At 38.3% G+C, this 26,177-nt stretch overlaps 1 protein-coding gene across 1 annotated transcript in view; it reads right to left on the minus strand.

Annotated features, from left to right (window-relative positions):
* USH2A (usherin) overlaps positions 1-26,177 on the minus strand; it is a 395,461-nt gene that overhangs the window by 249,041 nt on the left and 120,243 nt on the right. The window contains exon 21 of the mRNA XM_054821392.1: positions 5,479-5,609. Within this exon, the coding sequence (XP_054677367.1) occupies positions 5,479-5,609 (131 nt within the window). The remainder of the gene's footprint in view (positions 1-5,478; positions 5,610-26,177) is intronic.

Here is a 26,177-nt window from a genome sequence, read left to right on the forward strand (position 1 = left end):
ATTAAAGAATCACGACCTCTGCAGTTACTTTATGGCTTAAGACAGGCTTCAAAAAAAAACAATTTCAAAAAAATATGTAAAAGAAAAATAAAATGTTCCTTATAATTTGGGGGTCTAGCTTGTTACTTTGCAGTAGCAAACCAGACAGTTCCGAATTTTTCTTTTTTTTTCAGATCTTCCAGTACTCTTTTGGCTCAAGGACCTTAGAGTTATGCATACGAAGAAAACCTGTTGATAAAAACAACCACTTATTGTGATTAATACTAAAAAAGGTCTTGTTAAAATTTAGTATTCTGCCTTTAGTGACGTGCGTCTATTAAAAATTGTTTGTCAGAATATAGATTTATAAACGTAGTATACATTCTACAGTAAATTTTGAATTGGGGACTGTCACTGTGTATCCTATGTATGAAAATACATAGGATGTGTACATATGTACACAATTACAGGAAAAATAACTTCCCATGAATATTTACAGCATGTTTCCTACTCAATTCAGCCAACATCTTGGTCGTAAGGCAGTTTGTACAGCAGTCCTCTGTCCCATGATAACAATACAAAGCTATATATGCTTACATACTAACGTGCACTTTTTCATATACTATTTTTTATTGTCTTCTCTCCTATTTCAACATTTTAATATTTTACAAACACACATTTCATTATCGTAGTTTAATAATTAAAACCAGAACTGGTGTCATGCCCAATTAATGTGCCCTGGTAGCATGCCCATTAGTTTTTCCATTAGTGAATTCAACAATACTAATGGGATTACTAGCATGGGATGCTAATTGGGCGTGACATAAGAAACTGGCTTACTTCTTAGCATACCCTTGCTAATGATGAAATTAATGAGCATTTTATTAAATGCTGTCTCATCAAAGTGTACTTAGTTAGCGTTAAAATTGTTACAAACGATGCTGCATTCTAAAGATCAGGTGCCTGAATAAGTGGTTCTTCATATTATGTTTGGCAACAGTCTACAGCATTAACAGTTTTATACATCAGAAACCACATTTATCTGTAACCAATTCAATCTGGGACCACACAACCATATGTGCTAACCTGTGCCTAATTTCAGGGGGAAAAAAAAAAAAGAAAGAAAAAAAATAAAAAAAGACCACGTTGAGGGTTCAGCACGCACTGCATTGGAGGCCTCTGAACAACATTTTCTCCAGAACTACTCCAGTCACTCTGCGATCATATTCAAACACCCTGCTGTGAAATCGCTTGTGATGCATTTTGGAAATCACACATAGGGAACCAAATCGGGATTAGTTTTCTGAGCCATACAGTAAGTCTTAATGTTTAGTGGCTCTCACTAATAACTAACTAAATGTGAATCTCTATGGCTCTTCCTGCTGTTGATTGCACTCATGAAAATATGTAGAAACATCACAAGCAGGGATCCCCAGAGACACTGCCTAGGTGCCAAAGTCTGAATGTAACTACACTTCTCCCAGTCGAGTTCTTTCAATGCCCAAACTCCTACGACTGAGACGGGTCCTGAACAAGTACTGAAGTTTTGCCAATGCCAAGCAGCAACCTATAGTCAGGATTTATAGCTAGGTAGTGTCCATCTTCCTTCTTTTGGGAGTAACAGCTCACCCTCAGACTGTACCTACTACTTCAGCCTCTGCACAAACCACAGGCAACAAGAAAAGTATTGAGTGTTCCTCCTTTCTTTTTTCTTGCTATAAAGTTTAGCAAATGAATCATCTTCTAAAATAGAAGAGTTGGATTCAATTCACTCCATATTGTGAGAAGAATCCCGATACTCTATCCTCAGAAGACTGTCCTAATCACTAGAAAAATGGTGCTCCAGGTTGGCCTTAAAATTCCACTGTTAGCGATTTCACTTTGTATAAAACATTCGCAGTGCTTCCCTGGGGGAAAAAAAAAAAAGGTAGAACAAATGAGCTGTAGCCACTGAAAGATAACTATAAGTTTAGCAAGAGCTGATTGTGTAGTTCAGGGGTGGATTTAAAAGCATTACGATGAGAAGAAACTCCACGGACAGCTGAAGGTTTGCAGACACACTGAGTTTGGAGGAAGGTCTATGGAACGATTTGATTATGCAGACAAGACTGAGGAAGACATCTGTTAGTAAAAAACCTCACGCTTCCCGGACCATGAATAGAAGGCTGCAAAGAATGACAGCAAAACAATAAGGAAGGAAAAATGAGCAGCTAGACAACACAAAAGGGAGACAAAAGAGATCGTCAGACTACAGCTAGATGAATGGTGGTGTACGTAAAGTTGAGGGAAGTATGAACGGACAGGAAGAAAAGGATTTGAAATTAACACTACGAGAAGGAAGAAGTAAGGCTGCTGAAGACTCCCCACTAAGAAGACTTGGCAGGACTGTCCCCAGAACAGACACAACAAAGAGAAAACGCGCTGCTGATCATGAGCAAAGATACATACGAGAACCCTGAAAGGGACTAAGGGTAAGTATAATTAACCTGCCACAGGACACAGCTGGAAGGGAGCACCGAATATTGCACCATGCTGCTATAGATAAAAAGGAGCAGACACACAATTGTCATCAAAAATAATTTTTGCCATTTTTAAGAGAAGTGCACAGAGGCAGGGCCATAAATGCTTATCATATATGCCACGACCATAATTAGAGAAAACAATGCATATAACGGGGTTAGGAAACCACGGGATGTCAATGAGAAGTAGTTAAAGCAGTTGAACACTAATGCAAACTGCAATGCACAAATGAAGGAATAAGAATTGCTGCTACAGAACATGATACCTGACCTTATAGGATAGGAATAGCAAATAATGGCAAAAATAAACAAACTCTGTAGATAACATAGAAACAAAGGTAAAGACAGTAAGGTAGTACAGCATATTAAGGATACAGAAGACTGAAAAGTTTTGATAACTGAATTTTCACAGGTAACAGGTTTTGAAAAGGATGCTACAAGAAATATATCGATGTAGGCCACAGTATCTTACACCTGAATCTAAGAATGCACAGGAATCTCTTCCTCATTATTAATGAGAAATTAGAAAATACTAGCTTTCAAGATAGTAAAGCAAATGTTAAGACCTACACTATTCCTGAATGCCTGGAATGACAGATTTTTTTTTCCTACAAACAATCACTGAACCAGCAATATAAGCTATTTTAGACTTATATATTTATATATTTAAGGAACAATATGGAAGTGATGATTCTAAAAATCAGCATGGGACAGAGTTGTCTGATTCAAATGAAACAGAAAGATAAACACTTTATAAGCAAGTAATTTATTAAAATTCAACATAGTAACTATTGAAAATGTTAGCTGAAGTGGGAAGCTCCAGGGACTGACTGTGGATGAGACCTGCATTTTTTACAGTTAAAAGACAGGAAAAAAAAGAGGGGGGGGAAAAGGAAGGAAAAAAAAAAGCCCCAAATAAGCCACTCTCCCACCTATCCCCCTGTCTCCCAATCCGCCAGATGCTGTGAATCCAAACAAATACATCTTCTATGGAATGAGGCCAACCTAGCTGACAAAGCTACTTCAGAAGGAGCAAATCTGCAAGGAGGGCTAGGAATACTATTTGAAGCACTAAAATGCTAGTTGAAAGATACCTACTCCCATTAAAACAAACAACAACAAAAATCAAACTATTATACCTAGAAAGATCTTGCAAAGGAAATAAAAATTCCTTTTCAGTTAAGTAAAGGTATAAGTGTAAAAGAGATAAACCAGAACTAATACCTGTTAAAATATAGATGAGGGTAACATTAACAAAAATTGAAGTACTCGCTGATTCAGTTTGCAGCAAGGAAAACAAGATAAAGCCTATGTGTGAATGCAGTGGAAATAGCAGACATTTATTATCTTGGGGTCAGAAGCAGATTTAATGTTTTCTAGCATGGGGACCACAGACAGGCTAGCCACTGTGCAGCACTTTGCCTCCTCCAGATTGTCCCGAGCTGAGGAGGAGCTTCGCTGCTGCACACCACCACCGCATGGTCACAGAGCATCGGTGCCTGGACTGCGACAGAGCTCAGGAAGCAAAGGTTAACAATGGATCGTCAAATCTCTAAATCCCCACCATTTTATACCATTAAGCATTTCTGTTCAAGCCCCCGGAGCAGCAGACACAATGGCAATCACATAATTAGACACTGAGGCGGGACACAAGACAGGGTTGATAGAGCAACCAGGCCTTCCAGCAACACGGAGGCAACGGTAACCTTACAAAAAGGATGCGCATATATGGATACAAGTGATATCACGTTCTGCCAATACAATTATAAAATCTGATAGTTGCTTAGTTTCTTGCATATGTATGAAATATAACTGAGTCTGTAACGCTTTTTTTATTCCATGAGGAGATCCAATTTTGGGGTGCAGAGAAAACAGAAAATACCCAAAGAGAAATGGAAGGAATGTGGTCTTACTTTTAATTTGGTAGAATTTATTTGATAATATTTCTCTAATTATTTATGTCTTTGCTATGGTCATTATTACTAGAAGTGAGAGAGTACTTTCATCACATTAACGGCAACGCACTGATTTCAATAGGAAAAGACAAAGTCGCAAGATGGGAGGCTTAAAAATAATTGACTAAAAAAATATATAACTGTCCTGGTTTCGGCTGGAATAGAGTTAATTTTCTTCCTTGTAGTAGGTATAGTGCTGTGTTTTGGATTTAGGATGAGAATAATGTTGATAACACACTAATATTTTGGTTGTTGCTAGGCAATGTTTATACCAAGTCAAGGATTTTTTGGCTTCTCATACTGCCCCACCAGCGAGGGGGCTGGGGGTGCCCAAGAAGCTGGGAGGGGACACAGCCAGGACGGCTGCCCCAAACTGGCCAAAGGGATAGTCCATACCATATGACATCGCGCTCAGTACATAACTTGGGGGAAGCTGGCCGGGGCATTAGACCACAGCTCAGGAACCAGCTGGGCATCAGCTGTCTGCAGGTGGTTAGCAGTTGTGCTGTGCATCACTTGTTTTGTATATTCTTTTATTATTATTATTATTATTATCATCTTCCTTTTCCATCATATTAAACCATCTTTATCTCAACCTATGAGTTTTACTTGCCCCCACCCCCCAATTCTTTCCCCCATCCCATTAGGGAGGGTTGAGTGCACAGCTGCGTGGTTGTTTTAGCTGCCTGCCAGGTTGAACCACAACAATAACCTTTATTTGCTAATTCAAAAACTAGTTCTGTCCACCTTTGAAATCGTGGTACCTTAAGCTGTAGTGGTGTTTGGTGGTACTGACAAAAAAAGCCCAACCCATAAAAATGCAAAAATAAAGTTGAGAATTGTGGCAACATAACAAAAAATGAGCAAACCTTTAGTGTTTAAGTGTTTCTCTCCCCAAAATGTCCAGTTACCTAAGGGTTCTGATGAGCCAGTTAACTTGTATCAATTTAATAATAATAATAATAGGATAACTATGTAAAGTAGTAATATAAGCTATTTTTATAGGATTTTATCTTTTGTTGTACCTGTGGATCAAAAAGAAAGTAAGGACGACCACTCCTCAGTTGCAGCGCAATGTATTCCTCTTGATTCCCAGGTGATGCAGAGAAAAAAATCAAACCATCAGGTTCCTGGGTTCTAAATTTCACTTTAATACCTGGTTAGAAAAAGCAAGCAGATGGTTAAGGCCAAAAATGGTTCTCACGCATTCGAACAGTGTCATTACAAGCAAAAAGTTGTTTTAAAACCAGCAGTAAAATGGCAAACCAAAATCATGGAAGTTTTGTTCACTTAAAATCCCTGCCAGTCATTGCAGGAGAAATTTTAATAATCCAGCCTGAATCAGCCTTTGAGAGAAATGTCTGTGATTTCAGAGCCCTTACTCATCCATAAAAAGAGAGATGCAATTGTAACTTAGGCTATTCAGTAACTTCTTGCTTAAAAAAATGTAACTGAAATATTAGCATACTATTCTAATAGTTGATGTTTTACATGTGGATTTTCACTTGTCTCAACATTTCTATTCACCAAGTGGGAATGAGGTTCCTGCATGGAAGGATTTCTACAAAGAGTAGTGGGGGGTTGGGTCTAAAAGACACATACACACACACACATTTATATGTATAATTATATGTATTCTTCTATAAATATATATACACACGTGCACAAAGAACATCTGAAAAAGAACACGTTTTAACAAAAATTGGACATATCCCAAGGAATAATTGATGAACTAAGCTTAAATAAGAGCATTTCCAGATCATTATCAACAGTCCTCCATTTGGCTTCTGATAAAATAGTCTCAGCACATGAAATGTCATTCAAGTGGCACGCAAGAAAAAAAGTAGGATTTTTACATTAATTTTTACCACAAATATCAAAACAGCAAACTATTTAAACAGCTTGTAAATACTGGAATATTGTTTTCCATGGTATAAACTTACTCCGTAACTATGTAAGGACACCATTAATGAAACAACTTATAAATTACGTATCCAGTTTCGAGAACTATGATTATGAATAAACAAGTTTTGGATAGCCACCAATCTTTTATAACACCTTTCTTTTAAGCTACCTCATGGAACATCATCCTACAGAAAGAAATAAGAAAATTACAGAACCATATGTCCAATTTGACCCAATTTTTCTAACATGCAAATCCAGATATCGCAGGCCGGGTCTATGGTGGAGCCCTACCTTAACTGAACTAATTTATTTGCAAAGTGAAATGGAAAAGCACCAATAGTAACACCTACATCTGCTATACACTTCCATGACATTTCTGCATAAAATGATTTTGACAGAACAGGGTGAGTTATTGGGTTTTACCCAACTCCATCAAACTATTCAGTCTTTTCGCATGCATTTTCTTATGTCAGGCTGAAAACAATAAGTGACAAAAGCTTTTCTTGTAGACAGCATCTATATTGAAAAAAATAATAATAATAATAATTCTGATGCATGTTCATGTAGATCGTGCTTGTTAATTACCAATACTCACAAGAAGTATCCTTTGACCCCGCATTTCCTAATCACATAAATGTTCTCATGCAAATCGCATGATGTACTCACAGACATGAAACACATTCTCTAGTCGACGAAAATCAGTCATGCTATTAAAATACTTGCAAAAAGCAGTTGTACATAAGAAATGCCCAGCAAGTAAAAAAAACTCAACAATGCCCATACTTAAAGAAAAGCATAGCTTTGCCTGGCTCAGAGATAGCTGCTATTGCTGTACTTTGAGGTTCCAGGTATTTCCAACTGCGGTATCTGCTGGAGAGGCCGAGATTGGTGGCCTCTCATCCCAGCAGTGGAGAGCACAGGTAATTTAACAAACCACCAGTATTTTTATCAAGTTGCCAAAAGACTTTTCCGAAGACCAAAGGATCCCTCCTCACACCTAATTCAGAAGAACAAATACAAACGAAATAACTGAGTTTCTGCAAAAACATCATTATTTGATAATGTCATGTTAGAAAATACAAATTAAATGGTTCATAATGGTAATATTGGAGTAAGTCTTAAACTTTTCAAATGTTACATAGGAGCTTTCTTTCTTCTTTGGATATTGAAGAGGCTTACAAAACTTAATTCCTGCGTGTAGAGCTGCCAGAGCTTTATCTAAAGTATCGATGAGTCAGGAACCGTCTTTCTCACTCACAGCCCATACAGCAAATTCGTCTAAACTCTTTTGTCATCTGTTACATAATTCAGAAAAGGACTCTGCCCCTTTAAGTTCACGTATCTGGAGCTTCTCATGAGATAAGGAAGTTTGCATAATCTAGCTCTAAATAAGTATTTTCATATCTCAGTATTAGTAGTTCCCTGTATTTCTAGATGTGAGTGCAATGAAGGAACCAAATATTAAGCAAACTTCTGCGCCACAGGTAATATTTCTACCGGAAGATAAAAAATTGTGAAATTAATATTTTTTGCTAGGACATAGTAATTAAAAAAAAAAAAAATTCCAAAAAGGTCCAGGTTGGACCTTATGGTGAAAACAAAGCCAGAAATCCCATTCAAGTCTCATAACAATCAGGTATACGTCATTCAGTTGCAGTACTTTTTCTGCCCTGTTGACACTGAGCACATTTGAAAATGGATCTTACTTAACCTGAACACAGAAAGCTTTCTTTTGAAAACCTGAGAGTTTTCACAGAATTTTAAACCCGCACTGGATCACCAAAAAAACCTTGCAATTATTTCTGGGGGGAGATTTTGCAAGAAAGTTTCTCAAAGAAACTTGTGCCAACTCTTTCAGTATGCACGTCTAAAGCCTTAACTTCAATTTTAAATACAATAGATAAAGAGAATCAGAAATAAAATAGTGACATTGCAATTACTTCTGTAGTTTGTCATATGCAGAAACCCCATCTCAGCCACACTACTGAGGCTGCTAGATCTTGGATGGAAGACATGACCATCCGTGGGGCATAGTATGAATGTACTTTTAATCAACTGAATCTTGAATTGCAACTGAAGAATTCACCCAACAGGCCTGTTTATGTGACGAAAATGATTGGTCCACAAGGAGTTGTTATCATTTCTGGGGTAAAAAACAACAGGAAAGTCTACTACAAATTAAACATTAATGTAAGTCATTATAGCTGCAATTGGAGAAGCTCTCAGAATTCCTTTAATTATAAATAAAGAAATTTCTTCAATTTCTGTAATTGAATTTCTTTAATTATAATGGCATTGTACAAAACATAATACAAGCATTGTATACAGAGAACATAAAAGACAAAAAAATAATACACAGTAATAAAAGGATGACTAAAATAAATTACTAATATTACAATTAAAGTTTTAAAGTATCCCAAAGTGTCTCAGCATAGACCAGCCTTCTGTCAGGATCTACATAGTTTCGATTTATGCAGTAGCGGATTGAGATGAGATTTTTATCCTTGTTTCAAAGATGGCACATCCAGGTTGTTAGAGGAATGAGAACGTGAGTCACCAATGTGGGCATTTTAAAGGCATTCACCTAAGCAGCAATATCAGCATGCTACCTTGCGAGTGCATACAGTTTTGAGAGTTCCTTCTAGTAACAGGCTGATATTAAAAGAAAAAAAGATATAGTATTACCAGGTCGGACGAGTCAGAACCCATTTTTTTGTCTAATACAGAAAATGCATATGGAGCGATTTTCATACCGACTCTTTACCTCCCTCATGTAAGTTTAGCAAGTCTGAGAACTTCAGCAACATTTCACATTCAGGCTCAGATTCACGTCTGGATTCAGACTCTTCTGGTGCAGGTCAGCGCAGCTTGCAAGATCTGCACAAGAGCATTTAGCAGGCAAGAATGTGCTCTTAGGAGGCTGGCTGCGGTTTTTGCTTAAAGCAAGTTTACAGAGCACATGGGATTATTTTGAGTTTAGAAAAGCCAGTTGGTAGTTGGAGGAAAAAAATTAATAAATTAGAGCAGCTCCCAGATTAGCATAACATATACTAATAATTTATAATTATTACAGCAATAAAATTCACTTCTGACTAATGCTAAACATTTTTTCTTGCAAAATAAAAGGTTTCAAATAGGTTTTGTTTGACCAAGAAATTTTATTCACCCAGACTAAAGAGGTTTTGCTTCCTGTGAAACATCTTTCCAATTTAACTGAATTGAATTTAGTTTGTTGTTTGTTTGTTTTTTTTTAAAAAAAAAAAATACAACACCCAGCATTTCAAAATACAAAAACATTCACAGTACTCAAAAAATGTCTTTTGACTTTTTGAAATTTTGGGGAACAGGATTTGAGGGGAGAATGTAGGCAGAGGGGCAAGGTAATTGAAAACATCTTTTACAGTAACAGCTGAGAGACTTCAGCAAAGTGAACTACTTAAAACTAATCTCTTTGTCCCATGTATGCAGCTAAAACACCTTTCTCTACAACCAGATGTTCAGAGTCTAGCTCAAAACAGCCAACAAATGCAAGCTATTAGACTCATTAAATACCTAGAAGTTGCTACAAGTCTCAAAAGTCCCATGCCCCTTCATCGAAACTGAATAAATCTGTCCAAAAGTGTCAAGAACAGCCTCATAAATGTATTTCCAACCTGAATGTGGTCAGCAAGAATAGTGTTAGTTTAATTGTAATAAATACCCAATGCATATGCATAAAATTAAAAAGTAAGAATAATAATTAGATACCCTAGGATATTATGGACATTTTCTTTGTGGACTTAAGAAATCGTAAAAGAAAATAGTTTACAGTTGGAAAAAAAATTAAAAAATCAAACCTTCCTAATATCTGGAAAATCACAAAACATTACTAGAAATGAATTTTGCATAATCTGTGAAGCACATTCATTTTCAGTGCAATTTCTGCTAGAATTGTACAATTGTACAAACACCACTTGTATTTCCAGTCTACTTATGTCTCTATCTGAAACGGTGTAAATAATTATATAATTGTACATTCCAATCGAATGAACAGAAAATTGTTGGCAAAGAAAGAGATCTTTATGTTTACTAAAGCCCTTATTTGTGCATAATGCCAACTAAGATGAATAGAAATTGTATATAAAATTTTGACTACAACATTAGGCTCTCAGCAGTACCTTCAGGATGAAAAACGTTAAGCGTTTACTTAACATTAAGACTGTGTACAAATGCTTTTGTCTAATCAAACTACATTTACCCACGGAAATTATGAAACAAAATGTGGTTTTAACTGGGGAGGGGGTAGATGAGGAGTAAAGCTCTCAGTTATTACACACTTCCATTGAACGAATATTTAGTTGTTATTCTCTGTGAGAGTGATTCTGCATGCTACGTGCCATTACAATAGCTAAAACACATTTAAAAAACTGTACTTTTAATAAGAAAATACATCTTTCAAGAAAATAAGAAGGGAGACTTCACAAAAATGGCTCCGCATTTAAAGCGGTCTCACATAATGGACAACGGAATTAGAGGAGAGTAAGGAGCTCAGCGGACACTTTCCTGGACATACTCATGAAGATCCTCTGCTGAATACCAGCAGCTCTTCACACTGTGTGATGGCCTATAGCCTTCTGGATTTTGTTGAGAGAAAAAGCTGGAAAGTATTCTTCCCAAATCTGTCCAACTTCTTTTGTTGTCTGTGGTACAGGATCAGGGTCTGTATTTCACTGTTACCTTAATGCGTTTGAAAGTGTTTTTCAAGTTCATCATCACAAACATTAAACTGAGTTAGTAATTCCATCAATCAAGTAATGCTGTCCATTTTTAAGTTGCTTTGGATTTTAGTAGAAATTGAAAATATATATTTAGAAGTCATATACGTACGTACATATACATATGTACACACACATATACGTACACACAAACACAGAGAAAATTTTTCCCAAACTTCTTCCAAGCTGTGACTGGAGTGTCCAATTGTAGGTCAGCAGACTCTTTTGGTTCGATAGTAAAACCAAGAGTAGCTGAAAAGCCATTGTTTTTAAAATTGGTCTGTACAAAACCTCCATATTTTGAAAAAGTCTAACTTGATTCAGAATGACACGATTTGAAGACTTTTTCTTATATACTCTTAATACCTCAAACTGCCAAAAAGCTGAGTCGAACTAAAAGGTTGAACATGCATAAATACAGAATATGAGTGAATGAAAGGGGGGCTACATAACACTTCTTCTGGAAGCCAACCATCAGGCAAACCCCCAAATCCTCTTGATGAGGACTGAGTATTTCTTTTACACTGAAATGACTAATTTGATACCTGTTTTTTCTTATTTTGCTTTCTACCCCATTATACCCACTACTGGTAAAACAAACAGGACATTTTAGCTTTAATCTTCTTACTACATAACCTAAATAACTTCAGTCATGTTTGCATTAATGCTGCATTAATCATGTTGTTGCGTATTAATGAGTTTTCAGGCTATGCTAATTACTGTCATAGATTCTGCAGCAGCCCATTAAATATACAAATTACGGAATTAAAGAGCCAGAGCTCTTCATGATTAATCTTTAAATGGAGAAAAACTAATGATGTCTGTACAAAGTTTCTCTCCACTTTTGGCTGACTGAGCCCAATGAACAATCAATTAGAGTATTTGAAGAATAAGAATAGTGCACATACTAAAAGATTTGTTATGCTGTTATTCTATGCAGAAGATATATACATTTATAAGTTTCTATCAGATGGACTTCTGCAACATATTCCAGTCTTTAAGGTCTCCCGAAGTGTTGCACGGGGGTAAAAGCTACAGGATATTCCAATTCATTATTGCATACTCATAGGAAGCTGCTGGTTCCATATGAATATAGTAAATCAATCTTCTCCTTTTAGCAAGGACACAAGTCCTGCTACTCCCTAGTAAGAAAGATTTACAGCAAACCTTGGCAAAAAGAAAGCTTAGATAAGTTTAAAGTCATTTGATAAGATTTGATGTATTAGTAGCACTTTATCCCCTCGCTTACAGAGCGATGCTTTTTCAGGAATAGCGTAACACTCAGTGGTTAAATCAAGAGATTCAAAATTAGGAGACCTTGAGTCTGTACCCAGCCAATGACTGAGGTATGTCACCCCCTGCCTCCATCTTCCTTCCTGGAGAATGGTGGCCAATATCACTTGTGTAAGATTCTATAATGTTTGAAAAATTCATTACTCTTGTTCTACATAGCCTTAAATATATATAAAATCAGCAAAATGCCAACATGTATTCAGAAAAATTACTAGACACTAGGTATCTACTGATATTTGAGAAACACTAATACATCAAAAAAAGGTATTAGCCTAACCTTTTCCAAAACCTGCATATTACGCAAAACATCACAAGACCTCCCTAAAGAGTAGATTCGCAGTCCGTATTAGTATTACTGCGCACATCAATAGCTGCGGTTTAGAATTAACCGGGCCATTCCAGACCTGTCCAATTAGTTCTTTATACCATGGAAAAAATAAATAAACCGTACTTTATACATTAAAGACTTTATATTTATAGAAAGTAGTTCTTAAAAAAAAAAAAAAAAGACCACCAAAACTCACTCAGAGCAAGATTGATCATGGTATGAGAATACTCTCATATGAAGATAAAGTGAAAAAGAGTGGATTGCTGCAATTAGTACACAAGGAGGAGGACATAATACAAGGATATGAGACTGTCTAGGAAAGGCAGATGGGGAGCAGAGAAGCTTCCCAACACACGCTCAACACAAACAAGACAGCATTCAGGGAAAGTAAAAGGGAAGAAGTTCAAAGCAGAGATGTACCTTATCACAGGCACTTTACAACTTCCCAGTGAAAAGAGAAACATCGTTATGACAATCTGCAAAATATTGACACAAGATGTATCTGAGGGTTTAGCAAGACCCAAAAGGAACTGGACACTCTAAGTAGATTTATCTAAATAAATAAATGAAGGCCTCAGAAAAATGGAGATGAGGGTGAAACCTGATATGGAGATGCAGATGATCCCATTATCTGTTAGCATTCCTCTGCCACTAGAGAAAACATCCCGTTGTTTACCCAGAGGTTTTAAGCAATACAATCATTAAAGAAACTAGTGTCCTGACTCAAACGCATTTATTAAGCAAGCCTAGGAACACAATTCATGACGGTCTTCTGCTTGTGTACATTGGGACAGTATACAACAAGCACTACTTTTTCAGAGCACGGCTACCAGAGTAGAAATAATAACTGTAATCGTGAAATTTCAGGAGTCAAGTCCTGCTTGGGGTAAGGATCAGCTGCAAGTTTGTTTCTGTGTTGCTCTGAATACTGAAGTGGAATATGAACAAAGAGGAAGCATCAGCCCAATATTCAGCTAATGCTCCTTCTGCTGTTACTGTTCAACCTAAACAAAATTTGAGAAAATTTTACTCAAATGTGGCCTCTCGCTAATAATACCTGTAATCTTTATTTTGATTTATTTATCTTTATGTAGGCTGGAAAGAAGTTCAACAGGCTCTGATTTTGTTAGAAAAGGAAGAATATAGTTTCTAGGAGTGAAAGTCCTTTCTGAGCAATTTCATGAATTCAAACTGTGATATTCAAAGTATGGAAATAGAGGCAAGCATTCATCTTCACTTCAGAATAGATTCTTTAGAGAAAGGACTGTATTCTGTTACCCGTATGTGAATTAGTGCATAAAAAAGGTCATCTTATGCAACAAGGGTAAGGTGGGAGAGGCTTCGAGGTGTTAATGCAATGCAAATCATAATTACTAGAAATATGATGACAAGAAGAATCACTTCAAAGATTTACAACAGTGCAATCTATAAAAGGTCAACATCACAGAGAAATCAGAAATGAGCTGGAGGTCAGTACTTGTAAATAGCGCTTCAATTATAAGCCTTTAGTTAGTATTTCCAGCAGTAGTACAAATGTAACACTGCACAGAGAGTAATTTAACTGATCAAGGGAAAAGAGTATGACCAGAACCGAGTAAAATGCAAATACATCAAAATTAAAGTCAGTGTAATGATCTGAAACACAGCAAATTTAGACAACAGTGCACTAGCCAAGGCACAATCCCATCACACAGCACCGCAGAAGCTGGAAGCACAATAAGGTGGAAATCCTGCCGCAAGTGAAGAAGCTTATTGATTAGACAATGTACATACGGAACAGAGGAATAACTAAAATAAGCTAATGAGTGTCTTGAGGAATACTACAGGACAAAAATGGAAATGTAACAAGGATGGGGAAAAAAAAAAAAACCTTTTAGACAGAAATACAACACCACAGAGCAAACACTCAGCAAAAAGCATAGTTTCAAGTTACAAACTCAGCAACAAATGCTGCTCATGGTAGAACTGCAAAAACGCTAACAACGTATCCAAGTCTTAAGGTACACCAGTAAAGTGCAACAAAACTGCTAAATTAAGAACTGCAAGTAATGTATAATATTTTCAACTAGCAGTATTTGTGACAGTATTTCCCCTGTTATTGACATAATGACCTTTTCCAGAGGAAGCCTAAAACTGGTTTTATTTGCAGGAACTAAGTTCAAAAAAGGATTTCAATGGAATAATCGGCTGCAAGTTTTATATATAGATAGCAAACTCACTTTTCTCACATTTACAGAAGAGTGTGTTAGATATACCATGACATACCAGCTGACAATGAACAATTATTTCCTCAACCTCCATCAATTTAGGTGATTGTAAAGGTTCACTCATTGCCTTCTAAAATATTTGCCACCTAATGGAACCGCACCTTGAAAGAGTTAACAATATTCCATTACATTTTGTTCTGTTATCCATGTGCCTCTCTACCTAGGAACCGCACACTCTGTAAAGTACTTTATGGGGTTTGGCATGAAATGTTCACTGAAAACACATCCAAACACTTCATAGCACTTACACAGAATATTTTACTTAGAATATGATCCACCGCTATCAAAACACTATCTTCAACACCCCGAGTTCCGTTTCATAGTGAAAGCGTCACCCTTACAGATCAGGACAGAAAGGAAATAGAAAAGTTCAATCCAACCTCTCTTGTGCTGGACGTGTAGGGTCAGCTGCAGCCCCGAAAGCTGGCCTTGGCCCCGCTGTCTTCCAATGACCACGTGAATAGAGGCTACAGGATAAAGCCAACGTGCTGGCTCTGTTACTGTAAAAGTAAACTACTGTGCACAATCTACAATATGCAGAAAACAGAGGCAAGCGTTGCACGGGAAGCTAAGAAATCTAGCAATTTTCTCTTAGAAACTACTTGAGCATATATTTGATCCCTGCTTCCTCTCACTGACGTTTCCAAATGTGCAGAAGGCAGATTTCATCGTGGATACAGCAGTCACAGTGCCTGGACTGCTTTTGAAAACAGAACTGAGGAGGGGAAAACCACCTGTGGTAGTTGATCAGCATCAGCTGAGGTTACCATTTCCTTCTCCTTTCATGGTGTGTCACCATAAGTATATGGCCCAATAATCAAACAGGAGATTTCATGTTATTAATCATACATTAAGGCCGTATTCACCAACCTTCTCTGCTCTGCCCAGCTTCTGTAAAGAACATGCCACAGAGAACACGACCCAGTGCAGTAAGCCAGCTGTGGAGGTTACATCACCAATTTGTATTCTGGCTTATTCCCAAGAAACAAACCCCTGCACTCACTGTAAGAGTTAAGCACATACAGCATAAAAGAAAACTAGCCTGGTAATGAAATAGGATTTATCCGTCAGCTGAATAATCATAGAATGGTTTGGGTTGGAAGGGACCTCAAAGACCATCTAGTTCCAACCCCCCTTCTGCCATGGGCAGGGACACCCTCCACTAGACCACGTTGCCCAAAGCCCCATCCAACCTGGCCTTGAACACTTCCAGGGATGGGGCATCCACAACCTCTTTGGGCAACCTGTTCCAGTGCCTCACCACCCTCACAGTAAAGAATTTCTTTCTAACATCTAATCTAAATGGACCCTCCTTCAGCTTAAATACTTTCAGAGGGATAAATATAATTCAAACCCTCCCCCTCCTCTGGTTTTCAGGTGTGCAGTGGACATGGATAAACTCCTGTACTACATCCAGCAATAAAGCTAATGGGACAAATACACCTTGCAGGGGACAGCGTAATAGCTGGCTACACCCACGTCCTGCGTGCAGCCACCTACCTGGGCAAGCGGGACGGTACACAGTAATGCTGGCAGCAGAGGAACACAGAGGTGATAACGTCTTCCTCCTGCCCAGGTGGGCGAGCTGCTCCTCAGCTGAGGATCCGAGCTGAGAGTGTTCACTGTGTGTCAGGATGCAAACGGAAAGGTAATAGGCCAACCGCTACACAAAGCGGCACCAGCAGTGGTACCTGCTGGCGTTTCACTGCGGTTCCATGGATGGTAGGGAGTTCATGATTTTCTCATGATCCTAATCGATACTTGGAGGAAACCAAGCGCATCTCTAAATTCTGAGCTACGTCAGTTGGTGTGATCGGTAGAAAAGGTGATCCAGAAATAAGCATGAATAGAGACATTTCAATGGTATGAATAGCCATGTAACTCAACCTATAAGGGATTAAATAAAGGGCACAATTTACACAAAGACTCAACTTGAGTTAATCGAGAACGTGAGGTATACAGAAAACTATAATGACAGGAAATTGAAATAGCACATAACATTAGTAAATACTGTTATAATTCTGTTTGCCCAATGTAAGTTAAATTGCAACACTAAACAAGGAATAAATTAAATTGCCAAGGCACGAGGATTAAAAAAATAACTTCCATAAAATTTCCCTTTGCTGCCTTCTATGTACGTGTAGTTGATCCTGTCTTACATTTGGACAGTAAATTCTTTAGGGCAGATGCTGTCAACTTTTTGTTCCTAATACAGGAGAGAGAAAGATTTAAAATTCAACCCATTTTATTAATCTAAATGAAAAAAGATAAAGACAATACTGAAAATACTTGCCTTCATTTCCTTCACATAGCATGATGTCATTTAGCCTCCATATTTTGTGATATTTTCAGGCAGCTATTGATTGATCCTATGGCATCTTTTCAGAATTTTAATTCCTTATGGGATTCTTGAATTAAAGACCACTTTGCTGTAGCCTGCCTTTGTGTTGATTTTTACATTATTGCTTAAAACATGAGTGATTACAGAATACATGACTGACTAATTCTGAATGATGGTAATAAGGAAATTTCTCCTCTCCTGCTAAAATCACTGATAATTTTTTTCTTTCTTCTCCCTCTCCCTTTCTCTGAAAGTATGAGACTTTCTGCAACACAGAAAATCATGATTGATTACAATATTGTAACAGATTAAATCAAAAAGTGGGTGATTAGACATATGACATTACTAAGAAGTACGAGACACTCTATTCTTTTGTTTCCAGTGTGACCATTTTTGTAGCTTTGCCGCTTGTAATGCCTCATAGAAAGACATCCATTTTCAAAACAAAACAAAAAAACCACCCCAATCCTTGTTAACGTGCTGTAACAATGGCTCCAAGTCACCTTTTTTCTGTCCCTTGTGTTGCCTGAGGATTCAAATTGACAGTCCGTTTATTTAACTCCTACTGATTATTTTAAAGTTTTGCTTGGAATGCTAGGGCAGCGTAAGGGAAAGGAGAAAAAATTACTCACCTCATCCTTAACAATGCAAAACCCTTATTTATAGATGCCCTTAAAGACACGAAATAAAAAAACCTCTACAAAAAAATTCAATCTGAACTGTGTTTTGCTACTAAAAGGGTGAGGTGCGTAATTGTAGCAGCGAGGAACGCCTAGTGTAAAATGGCATAGCCTTGGAGGAAAGCTGGCCAGCAGCTCTTGAGCGGCACGGGACTCTCGGCTCTGCGGGTGCAGGAACGCTGCCGCCGCATCAAGCCGCTGCCAGCAGCGCTCTCGGGCACGGCGACCGCCAGGTAATCCGTATCCCAAACTGCTGTAGGAAGGATGTGTTGGACTGTCCAGGCTGACTCCAGAGGACTCTGAAACCTCATACCCAGCTCAGCCCTGTCCCACAGCAAGAGCTCTGGGGAGGGACTGCTTGTGAACTGTTGACGCGTATCACTGAGGCAGTAGCAATGCTGAGGCTCTTAGGTCTAGGAAGGAGGTTTCGGTCAGTGGCTTATAAAGGCAGGAAAACCGGGTGTTTCTTTCTGTCTTACAGCAGCCTTGAGCACTGGTCATTTCTCAGGCTGGCTGCAGCTGGCGGTCACTTTGCCATTCTGCAGGAGTACTGCGCTGCCCTGATTTCCACCTCTGACATTTCCCTGGCCCTTTCCTGCCTGCGTGAAAAGCAGAAGGTCTGGTGTAAAACCAATTATGTGGTCTTTGCTTCACCCAGGATTCCCATTCACCTCGTTTTTCCCCCTTAGCGCATGCAGCTCAGTAGCATAACCAAGTTTACACAGGAATATCCCAATTTTTTGAAAATTAACGATGACAATCTAACACACGTTTAGAATAAGTAGCTCAAATTGGCAGATTTCAATCACTGAATTGGAACAATTTGGGGGAGAAAAACATAAAACAGATGGAAGAGAGATTAAAGACTCCTAAAGAAGAAAAATAAAGGGGAGAAACACCTAAATTTGAAAGCTGGAGTGCAGAGGCAGTGCCTTTGTAACACATTTCATCTTTTAAAAATATTGAACAAACCCCCCAAAACATAATAATGAAATATGTAAATTGTTTGTAAAGGAACTCAGTAGAAATAGTGCCAAAACTTTCACAGAAGGGATGAATTTCATCCCAAGATAAAACTCTCTCTTTTCCTTCTACAATTCAGTAAGTCTTCCCAACGGTAGACATTCTCAAAAAGACTTCTCCCTCACCTCCTCCTTGAATCTTCCCCACAAGGTTTTGCCCTAGTTCCACAATTCACTTAATAATTTGTTTCTGGCTCAAAAGATATTACCTGGGGTAGTTGTACCTGCCAGTCTAGCCTTCGTTTTGTTCATCCAATTATGAAGGTTGATGGGAACAAAGAGTGTAATTTGTGTAAATAGATTCCCCCTCCTCCCTCCCTGTCTCTGCAGCAAGCCACTGAATGACTTGAAAATGCATAAAATAAAATCCCCAAAGGGCTAAAACTCCACTACACCAAAATTCCCACCATTTACTACAGAAGAAAGAGAATGCGTTCTGTTAGTGGTGGCACCTCTGCTGGCAAAGTTTCATTTTTAGTAAACCGAGAACCACTTTAAGTAAACCAGAATAAGAGAGCACTATTAATTACCAAGACTGAAACAATGATCTATATAAAAAGTGACACTATTTACTATTTAACCAATTTTTTCTTTACTCAGGAGAAAATATGAGGACATACTCCACTCTAAGCATCAGCTGTTACAACTCTACCCTAGAACAGCAACGCTAATCCCAATTTACACCCATGTAAGCGTGGTCAGAACAAAGAATTTTGAACAGACAGGCTTAGATACAAAGTATCAGGTCAAATTTGGATTATTTATTTCTTTTTTTTTTTTCTTTCCCTGACATGTATCGCATGTTCTTTTCTGAACTCTCCAAGAATACCATTCTGTACAGAACCGAGGAGGGCCATCAGTATAAGTAACAATTAATTCCTTTAATTCGCTGAATTAAAGACTAGAAGACAAATGCATTTTTGTAGTTCCCCCACTTGTTTAGTATAGGGTAATATTTTATGCTACAACTACTTGCTTGTACAACATTGCATAGATTTTATAGGACAGCAGAGAAAGGCACCTTAAAAAAATATTCAGAAAGTAGAAAACATGACCCCTAAAAGGCTGTTTTTCCCCCAATTAAAAGAAAGTAAAGCCTGTTTTTCCAACAAATAAACCAAACCAAAGTACTCCATAGGAATATAACCAAAAGAGAAAAATCTCCTCTGCAATAACTATAGTAAGCACAATATCATTTGCAGAAAGCACTGAAAGAATTTTGAAGTAGACAGAGACCACTAAAGGAAAAGGGGAGCTGCATAGCAGAAATTTTAGAAATCCTGATTTATTGCAGCCAACATATTTTCAGGGAATAGCCTTGGTTTATAATCTAAATCATAATCAGACCCAGAGAGCAAATAATCACTTCTTAACAAGATAAAGATAGGACTTTAGCAGCAGCACAGGTAACAAGTTAGTTTAATAAATAAGTGCAAAACTATAGAGTGCTTTGTAAGCAATGATCAATGTTTAAAATCAATGCTCTCGCAAACTGGAGCCAATGCAAAGGGGCTAGCACCAGGGTAAGATGATCCGGTTGATGTATTTTGGGTCTGCTGAAATAAATCCATTTACAGGAGCATTTGCAGGATGACTAAGTTAAAGGAGCACTGCAACAGCCAGGCCTGGCTAAGGGAACGCCTCCTCCTCCTGTCAATATTTCAAACTGATAAAGAGCTGACCAAGTGCAATCAGCACCGTGATGAATAAAAGAAAGCTTGGGACCATTAACATTAATGGCACTTGTGCGGTTAAATGCTGGCGTATTGTACTGAAAATTTACCCGGTGGACCAAGAGGGTTTTTTTTTTTTTTTGCTTATGCTTCCCCTTTTCCCTGCACACTGTATATGATCAGTTTAAAAATACTTGCAACATAATATAAACGTCTAAAATAACTTCATATGATTAATATCCCATGAGTCTCTGGTGGGGGGAGAAAAAAAAGAATTACAGAGCTCACTCTGGCTACCTGGAAGACTTGAGAAAATAGAAATGCCAGTTTTATAAACAGAGATAAAATTGGCTGATCTAATATCTTCAGGCAGAGTGCCTTAGCCTTGGGGCACAATGACAAAGACTCTAGCACCTGCCATCTACGATGTGTATTAGGGAATGGTTAATAAACTGGATGAACTTTTGTGGGAAGACAGAAATTCAGATCAGCAGGTATAGTCGTAAGAGCATATATATCCAGCATATGACCTGGTTCAATAGTTTTAATTTGAAACGTGGCAGCCTGTTTTTCTTATCATCAATATTAAATACCTATCATATGCCCAGCGCTGTACCAAAACCAGATGACATAGCTTTTATCTCAACCCCCTCCCGCAATCTGAAAAACACCGTGTGGTACAATGGCGGGCCAAGGGAGCATGTTTCGGGTTAGGGTTGTTCAGGAGAACATGTTGTTTCATATTGGTCTATGCTTATAGCATAATTGGGTGAAATAAATTAATATTTTGCCCATATAGCTATTTAATACAAAAAGATTTAAGAAAGAATCTGATACAAGATTTACAGCTGTGTGTAACACCAGTGTGAAGTTACTGCTACAAGGAAAACATTTGAAGCTTTTATATTGTCTTTTAGCTTCAGCAGAGTACTCCCAAGGAAGGTGGAATAGTATAGAGAGATGGTGAGCAGCACAAAAAAATGCTCCTGGTGGGAGAGACACCTCTATCTGGCAGCTTCCCCTGACAGAGAGCAGAAAAATAACAACCCAACCTTAGTAGCAGCACAAAAGAAAAGTGTCCTTTATGACTTCAAGGCTTATCGTAATTCCAAGGAATTTAACTTCTTTTTTTCCCCAAAGAGGAGAAAAAAACCCCATAATTTTACCCAATATAAGATTACCTGTGCCAGTGTTGAGTCATTTTTATGACTCAGTAAAGTGTGATGAGTCGACCCCGGCTGGAGGCCAGGGGCACCCCAAAGCTGCTCTGTCTCTCCCCTCCTCAGCTGGACAGGGGGGAGAAAATACAATGAAAGGCTCTTGGGTGGAGATAAGGACAGGGAGAGATCACTCAGCACTTACTGTCGTGGGCAAAACGGAATCGACTTAGAAAAACTTTCATCTAATTTATTACCAAGCAAAACAGAGTCAAGCAATGAGAAATAAACCCAAATCTTAAAACACCTTCCCCCCACTTCACCCTTCTTCCCGGGCTTAACTTCACTCCCGATTTCTCTCCCTCCTCCCCCTGAGCAGTGCAGGGGGACGGGCAATGGAGGTCGTGGCCAGTTCACCACACGTTGTCTCTGCCGACTCCTTCCTCCTCAGAGGGAGGACTCCTCACACTCTGCCCCCGCTCCAGCGTGGGGTCCCTCCCACAGGACACAGTCTGCCATGAAGAAATTCTCCAACGTAAGTCCCTTCCATGGGCTGCAGTTCTTCACTAACTGCTCCAGCGTGGTCTCTTCCGTGGGGTGCAGAGCTTCAGGAGCAAACTACTCCAGCGTGGGTCCCCCACGGGGTCACAAGTCCTGCCAGCAAACCTGCCCCAGCATGGGCTCCCCTGTCCACAGGTCCACAGGTCCTGCCAGGAGCTTGCTCCAGCGTGGGCTTCCCACGGGTCACAGCCTCCTTCGGGTGCCTCCACCTGCTCCGGCATCGGGTCCTCCACGGGCTGCAGGTTGATATCTGCTCCCCATCATCCTCCATGGGCTGCAGCGGGACAGCCTGCTTCACCATGGTCTTCTCCATGGGCTGCAGGGGGATCTCTGCGCTGGCACCTGGCGCATCTCCTCCCCCTTCTTCCTCACTGACCCGGGTGTTTGCAGTTGTTCCTCCCACATCTTCTCACTCCTCTCCGGCTGCAATTGCTGATGGGTTTGGGTTTTTTTTTTTCCCTTCTTATGCTATCCCAGAGGCGCTAGCACTGCCGCTGATGGGCTCAGCCTTGGCCAGTGGTGGGTCTGGCATTGGCTCTGTTGGACATGGGGGAAGCTTCTGGCAGCTTCTTCAAGAAGCCACCCCTGTAGCTCCCCCACTACCAAAACCTTGCCACGCAAACCCAATGCGCTTAACCATGTTGGCAGACAAGGATTCTATTTACCTTAGTACCTGCATTATTTTAAAATCAAATGCTATATTGGAATATGCTCCTACTATAGGCATTTAGAGATTAAAAAAAGAAACAACAAAAAAAAATCACACATGCATATTATCTGCCACTCCACTCTAAAGTCCTGAAATGGGATCGCGGTAAGGCTTATTGTAAAACTTTCAAGACTGATGATCAGTCCCCAGTCTTAACATACCATCTCATTTAGCCTTTGACCAACAGACGGACGAAAATAGTGTGCGTGACTGAACAAGGCTGGGATTAAGTTAACTGCAATACTGGGTGCTTGCACAATTAAATCTATTAGCAAAATGAAACAAGAATAAATATAGAACACTGACTGACACAAGAATTCTGAAATTAAAACAAATGGGTTATAAACCCAAAAAAGCACAAGTATGAAACAAAAGAATAAAATGTCTTTTCGACAGATAAAGAACAAATTCTTTCAAAATAAGTTTTACAGGTCTTACAGGTAATGAAACCACAAAATGTGGAGACTGGAAAGAACATTGCTGTGCTTAATTAGCAGTTCTACTATATCATCAACTTCATGAACACAGTTCAAAACACCAAGTTCCAGTCATTTCGGCACAGGCTGGCAGAGACAGCAGCATACAAAAAACCTGCCTCCTTCCACCTAGTACTAGCAAAGACATTACGTCACTGCTTCTCAGGCATGCACCTGGTCAGAACAACTCATACCTTCATGACTGTAAAACAAGAATGAGATGTAATATTTTAACTCACATTAAAAAAAGAAAAGAAAAAAAAAAGAAAAAAGAAAAAATCCAAAAAACCCAGAATGCGGTATCTTTATTTACAATCTCTGCCACAAGCACATCATCCCATTTGCTCTGCTCACTACACGGACACTCCATAGAATATTAGGTCAAATGTAAGGTCCCAGTATTAATCTTCATGGCCATCCATAGAAGTGGTTCAAGATATCTCAAGAGTGCCCTTCTCATTATGTTGGTGACCCCTCTGAACAACTGCTGTTAGTTTCAAGGCTCACCAGAGCAAGACCGAACTCCCTTTGCAAGAAGGACGGAGCCCTGGCACTCATTAGAGGAGCAGATCAAAATGTTCAGAAATTCCACGGCTTTCTAAAGACAGTTTAAACCCATATCTACTCAGGCTTTCCAATGTCATACATTAAAATAAGGGAGGTGGGGGGCGAGAGGAGGCAGGGAGAAAAACATGTCCAGAGAAGAACGTCAGGGAAGAGGTGAAAAAGAAGTATGTGTATGAGGAGCAAGGAAAAAGATGAGAACTAATGAGTTGTGATTATGACTATACTCTGGGAGATACTCAGGTATCATCTACAAACTGTAATAAAGGTCCAATATTTCAATTACTATTCTTACCTAATACATTGATATGAATATTGGTTTTAAAAAAAATGCACAAAATGCGTTTGCAAAGAGTACACATTGATTTAAAAAAAAAAAAAAAGAATTTCAGATCAGTTTCCACCTCCAAATAGAAGAGCAGAAGTTTGAAACTCAAAGTACAGTATAAAACAGACTTAAAAAAACAATCAATGAACTAAACCTTCCTCCTAAAAATGTCCAATATGCATAGAAAATTAAAAAAAAATAAATAGACAAAAGCCAGGCTTTCTCCACTAAATAAAACTGACCCCAAAAGGATCACCTGCTTGATTTAAAAAAAAAAAAAAAATGTTGCCAACCTAAAACTAATTATCAGTTTTAAAATGGCATGTATTGTATAAAATAATCTGTTTCCAATTTCTGGTGAAGATTACAAAGTGGAATCTTATGGATTTCCAAAATTTTTGTCCTTTGCTTGCAACATCTTAATAAAATTCTAAATTCTGCATATTTTAAACCCGAATAACCACAGTAATATCCAATATAGTTAAGGCCAGCCTAGATAGCAATAGTTGGTGATTACCAGATCAAAGGCCTTACTTAAATCAATAAAGATAGCTCCTGTACATTGATTACCATCCAACACTATAAAAATATAATTGCTTACCTTGAGAGGAGCAGTACAAGTGAAATGAAAAGGTCATAATAGGTCAATAATTATTTAAATTAAACTTACATCTTCCTTCATCCGATGGACCAACTCTAGCACACACAGAAATGGTGGTGATTTACCAGTTTAAAGAGACATATTAACATGTCAGCAAAGGGCTTAGCAGTAATTGGGTCAGCAATTTTAAGAAGTCAAGGTTCCAGGTTGTCAGCTTCTCCATTTATGCTCCCAATTAATCTTAAGGTATTATAGATCTAAAGTCAGTAAGCACAGGTCTAACTACTTCCGATCAAATCTCATTTTGGGTATACACAGAGATAAAGTATAGTTACTTTCTGAGATTTTTCTACAATACAGTAGATAATTCTCTAGAACGTCTTTAAATTAAAGAGAGTCATGCAACAAATCACTATTGAGGTCAATGAATCCTGCAGTAATTTAGTATATGACATTTCTGTCACCATATTAAATGGTCCTTGTGCTAGAACAACATTACTTGGCAAGTTTGCATTTTCATTCTAATAGTTATGCTAACAGTTGCTTTCTGAATTCTCAGGTGCTACACAGCACTGTTATTTAAGGTTACAATTTTGTCCATCAATGCCTGCTTTAGGGATTATCTATCAAGTCCAGTGCATTTCATGGAAAGTATGTACAGCTTGAGGAAAAGACAGGAGCTCTGGAAAAGAAATGTGTAATCCCATCTTATTCTGGAGAAGTACCTTGAAAAATAATTTGGTTTAGAGTTATTTGTTTTCATAGTTGAAAGAGACAGCATGATATAGCCCAAAAAAACAAGGGGATTACACTTCACAAGTAAAAATAACAAGCTACATATAACCACTATCTTATTAAATACATATTATACTCTTTAGTTCATTTTTTTAAAAATATACACTTACTGAAGAAAAACACTAGCAAGTAAGTTGTGAGAAAGCATGCCATTCTAGCCTCAGAAGCATTGTATGCTGTTTCCTGAAGATCCCATCCTGTGACAAAGCTTACTACAGTCTTTGGAAACTCTGTACATACATACAATAACTAACAAAGATTTAGTCAAAT

Source organism: Grus americana, chromosome 3, assembly GCF_028858705.1.
Source record: "Grus americana isolate bGruAme1 chromosome 3, bGruAme1.mat, whole genome shotgun sequence".
NCBI classification, from domain to species: domain Eukaryota; kingdom Metazoa; phylum Chordata; class Aves; order Gruiformes; family Gruidae; genus Grus; species Grus americana.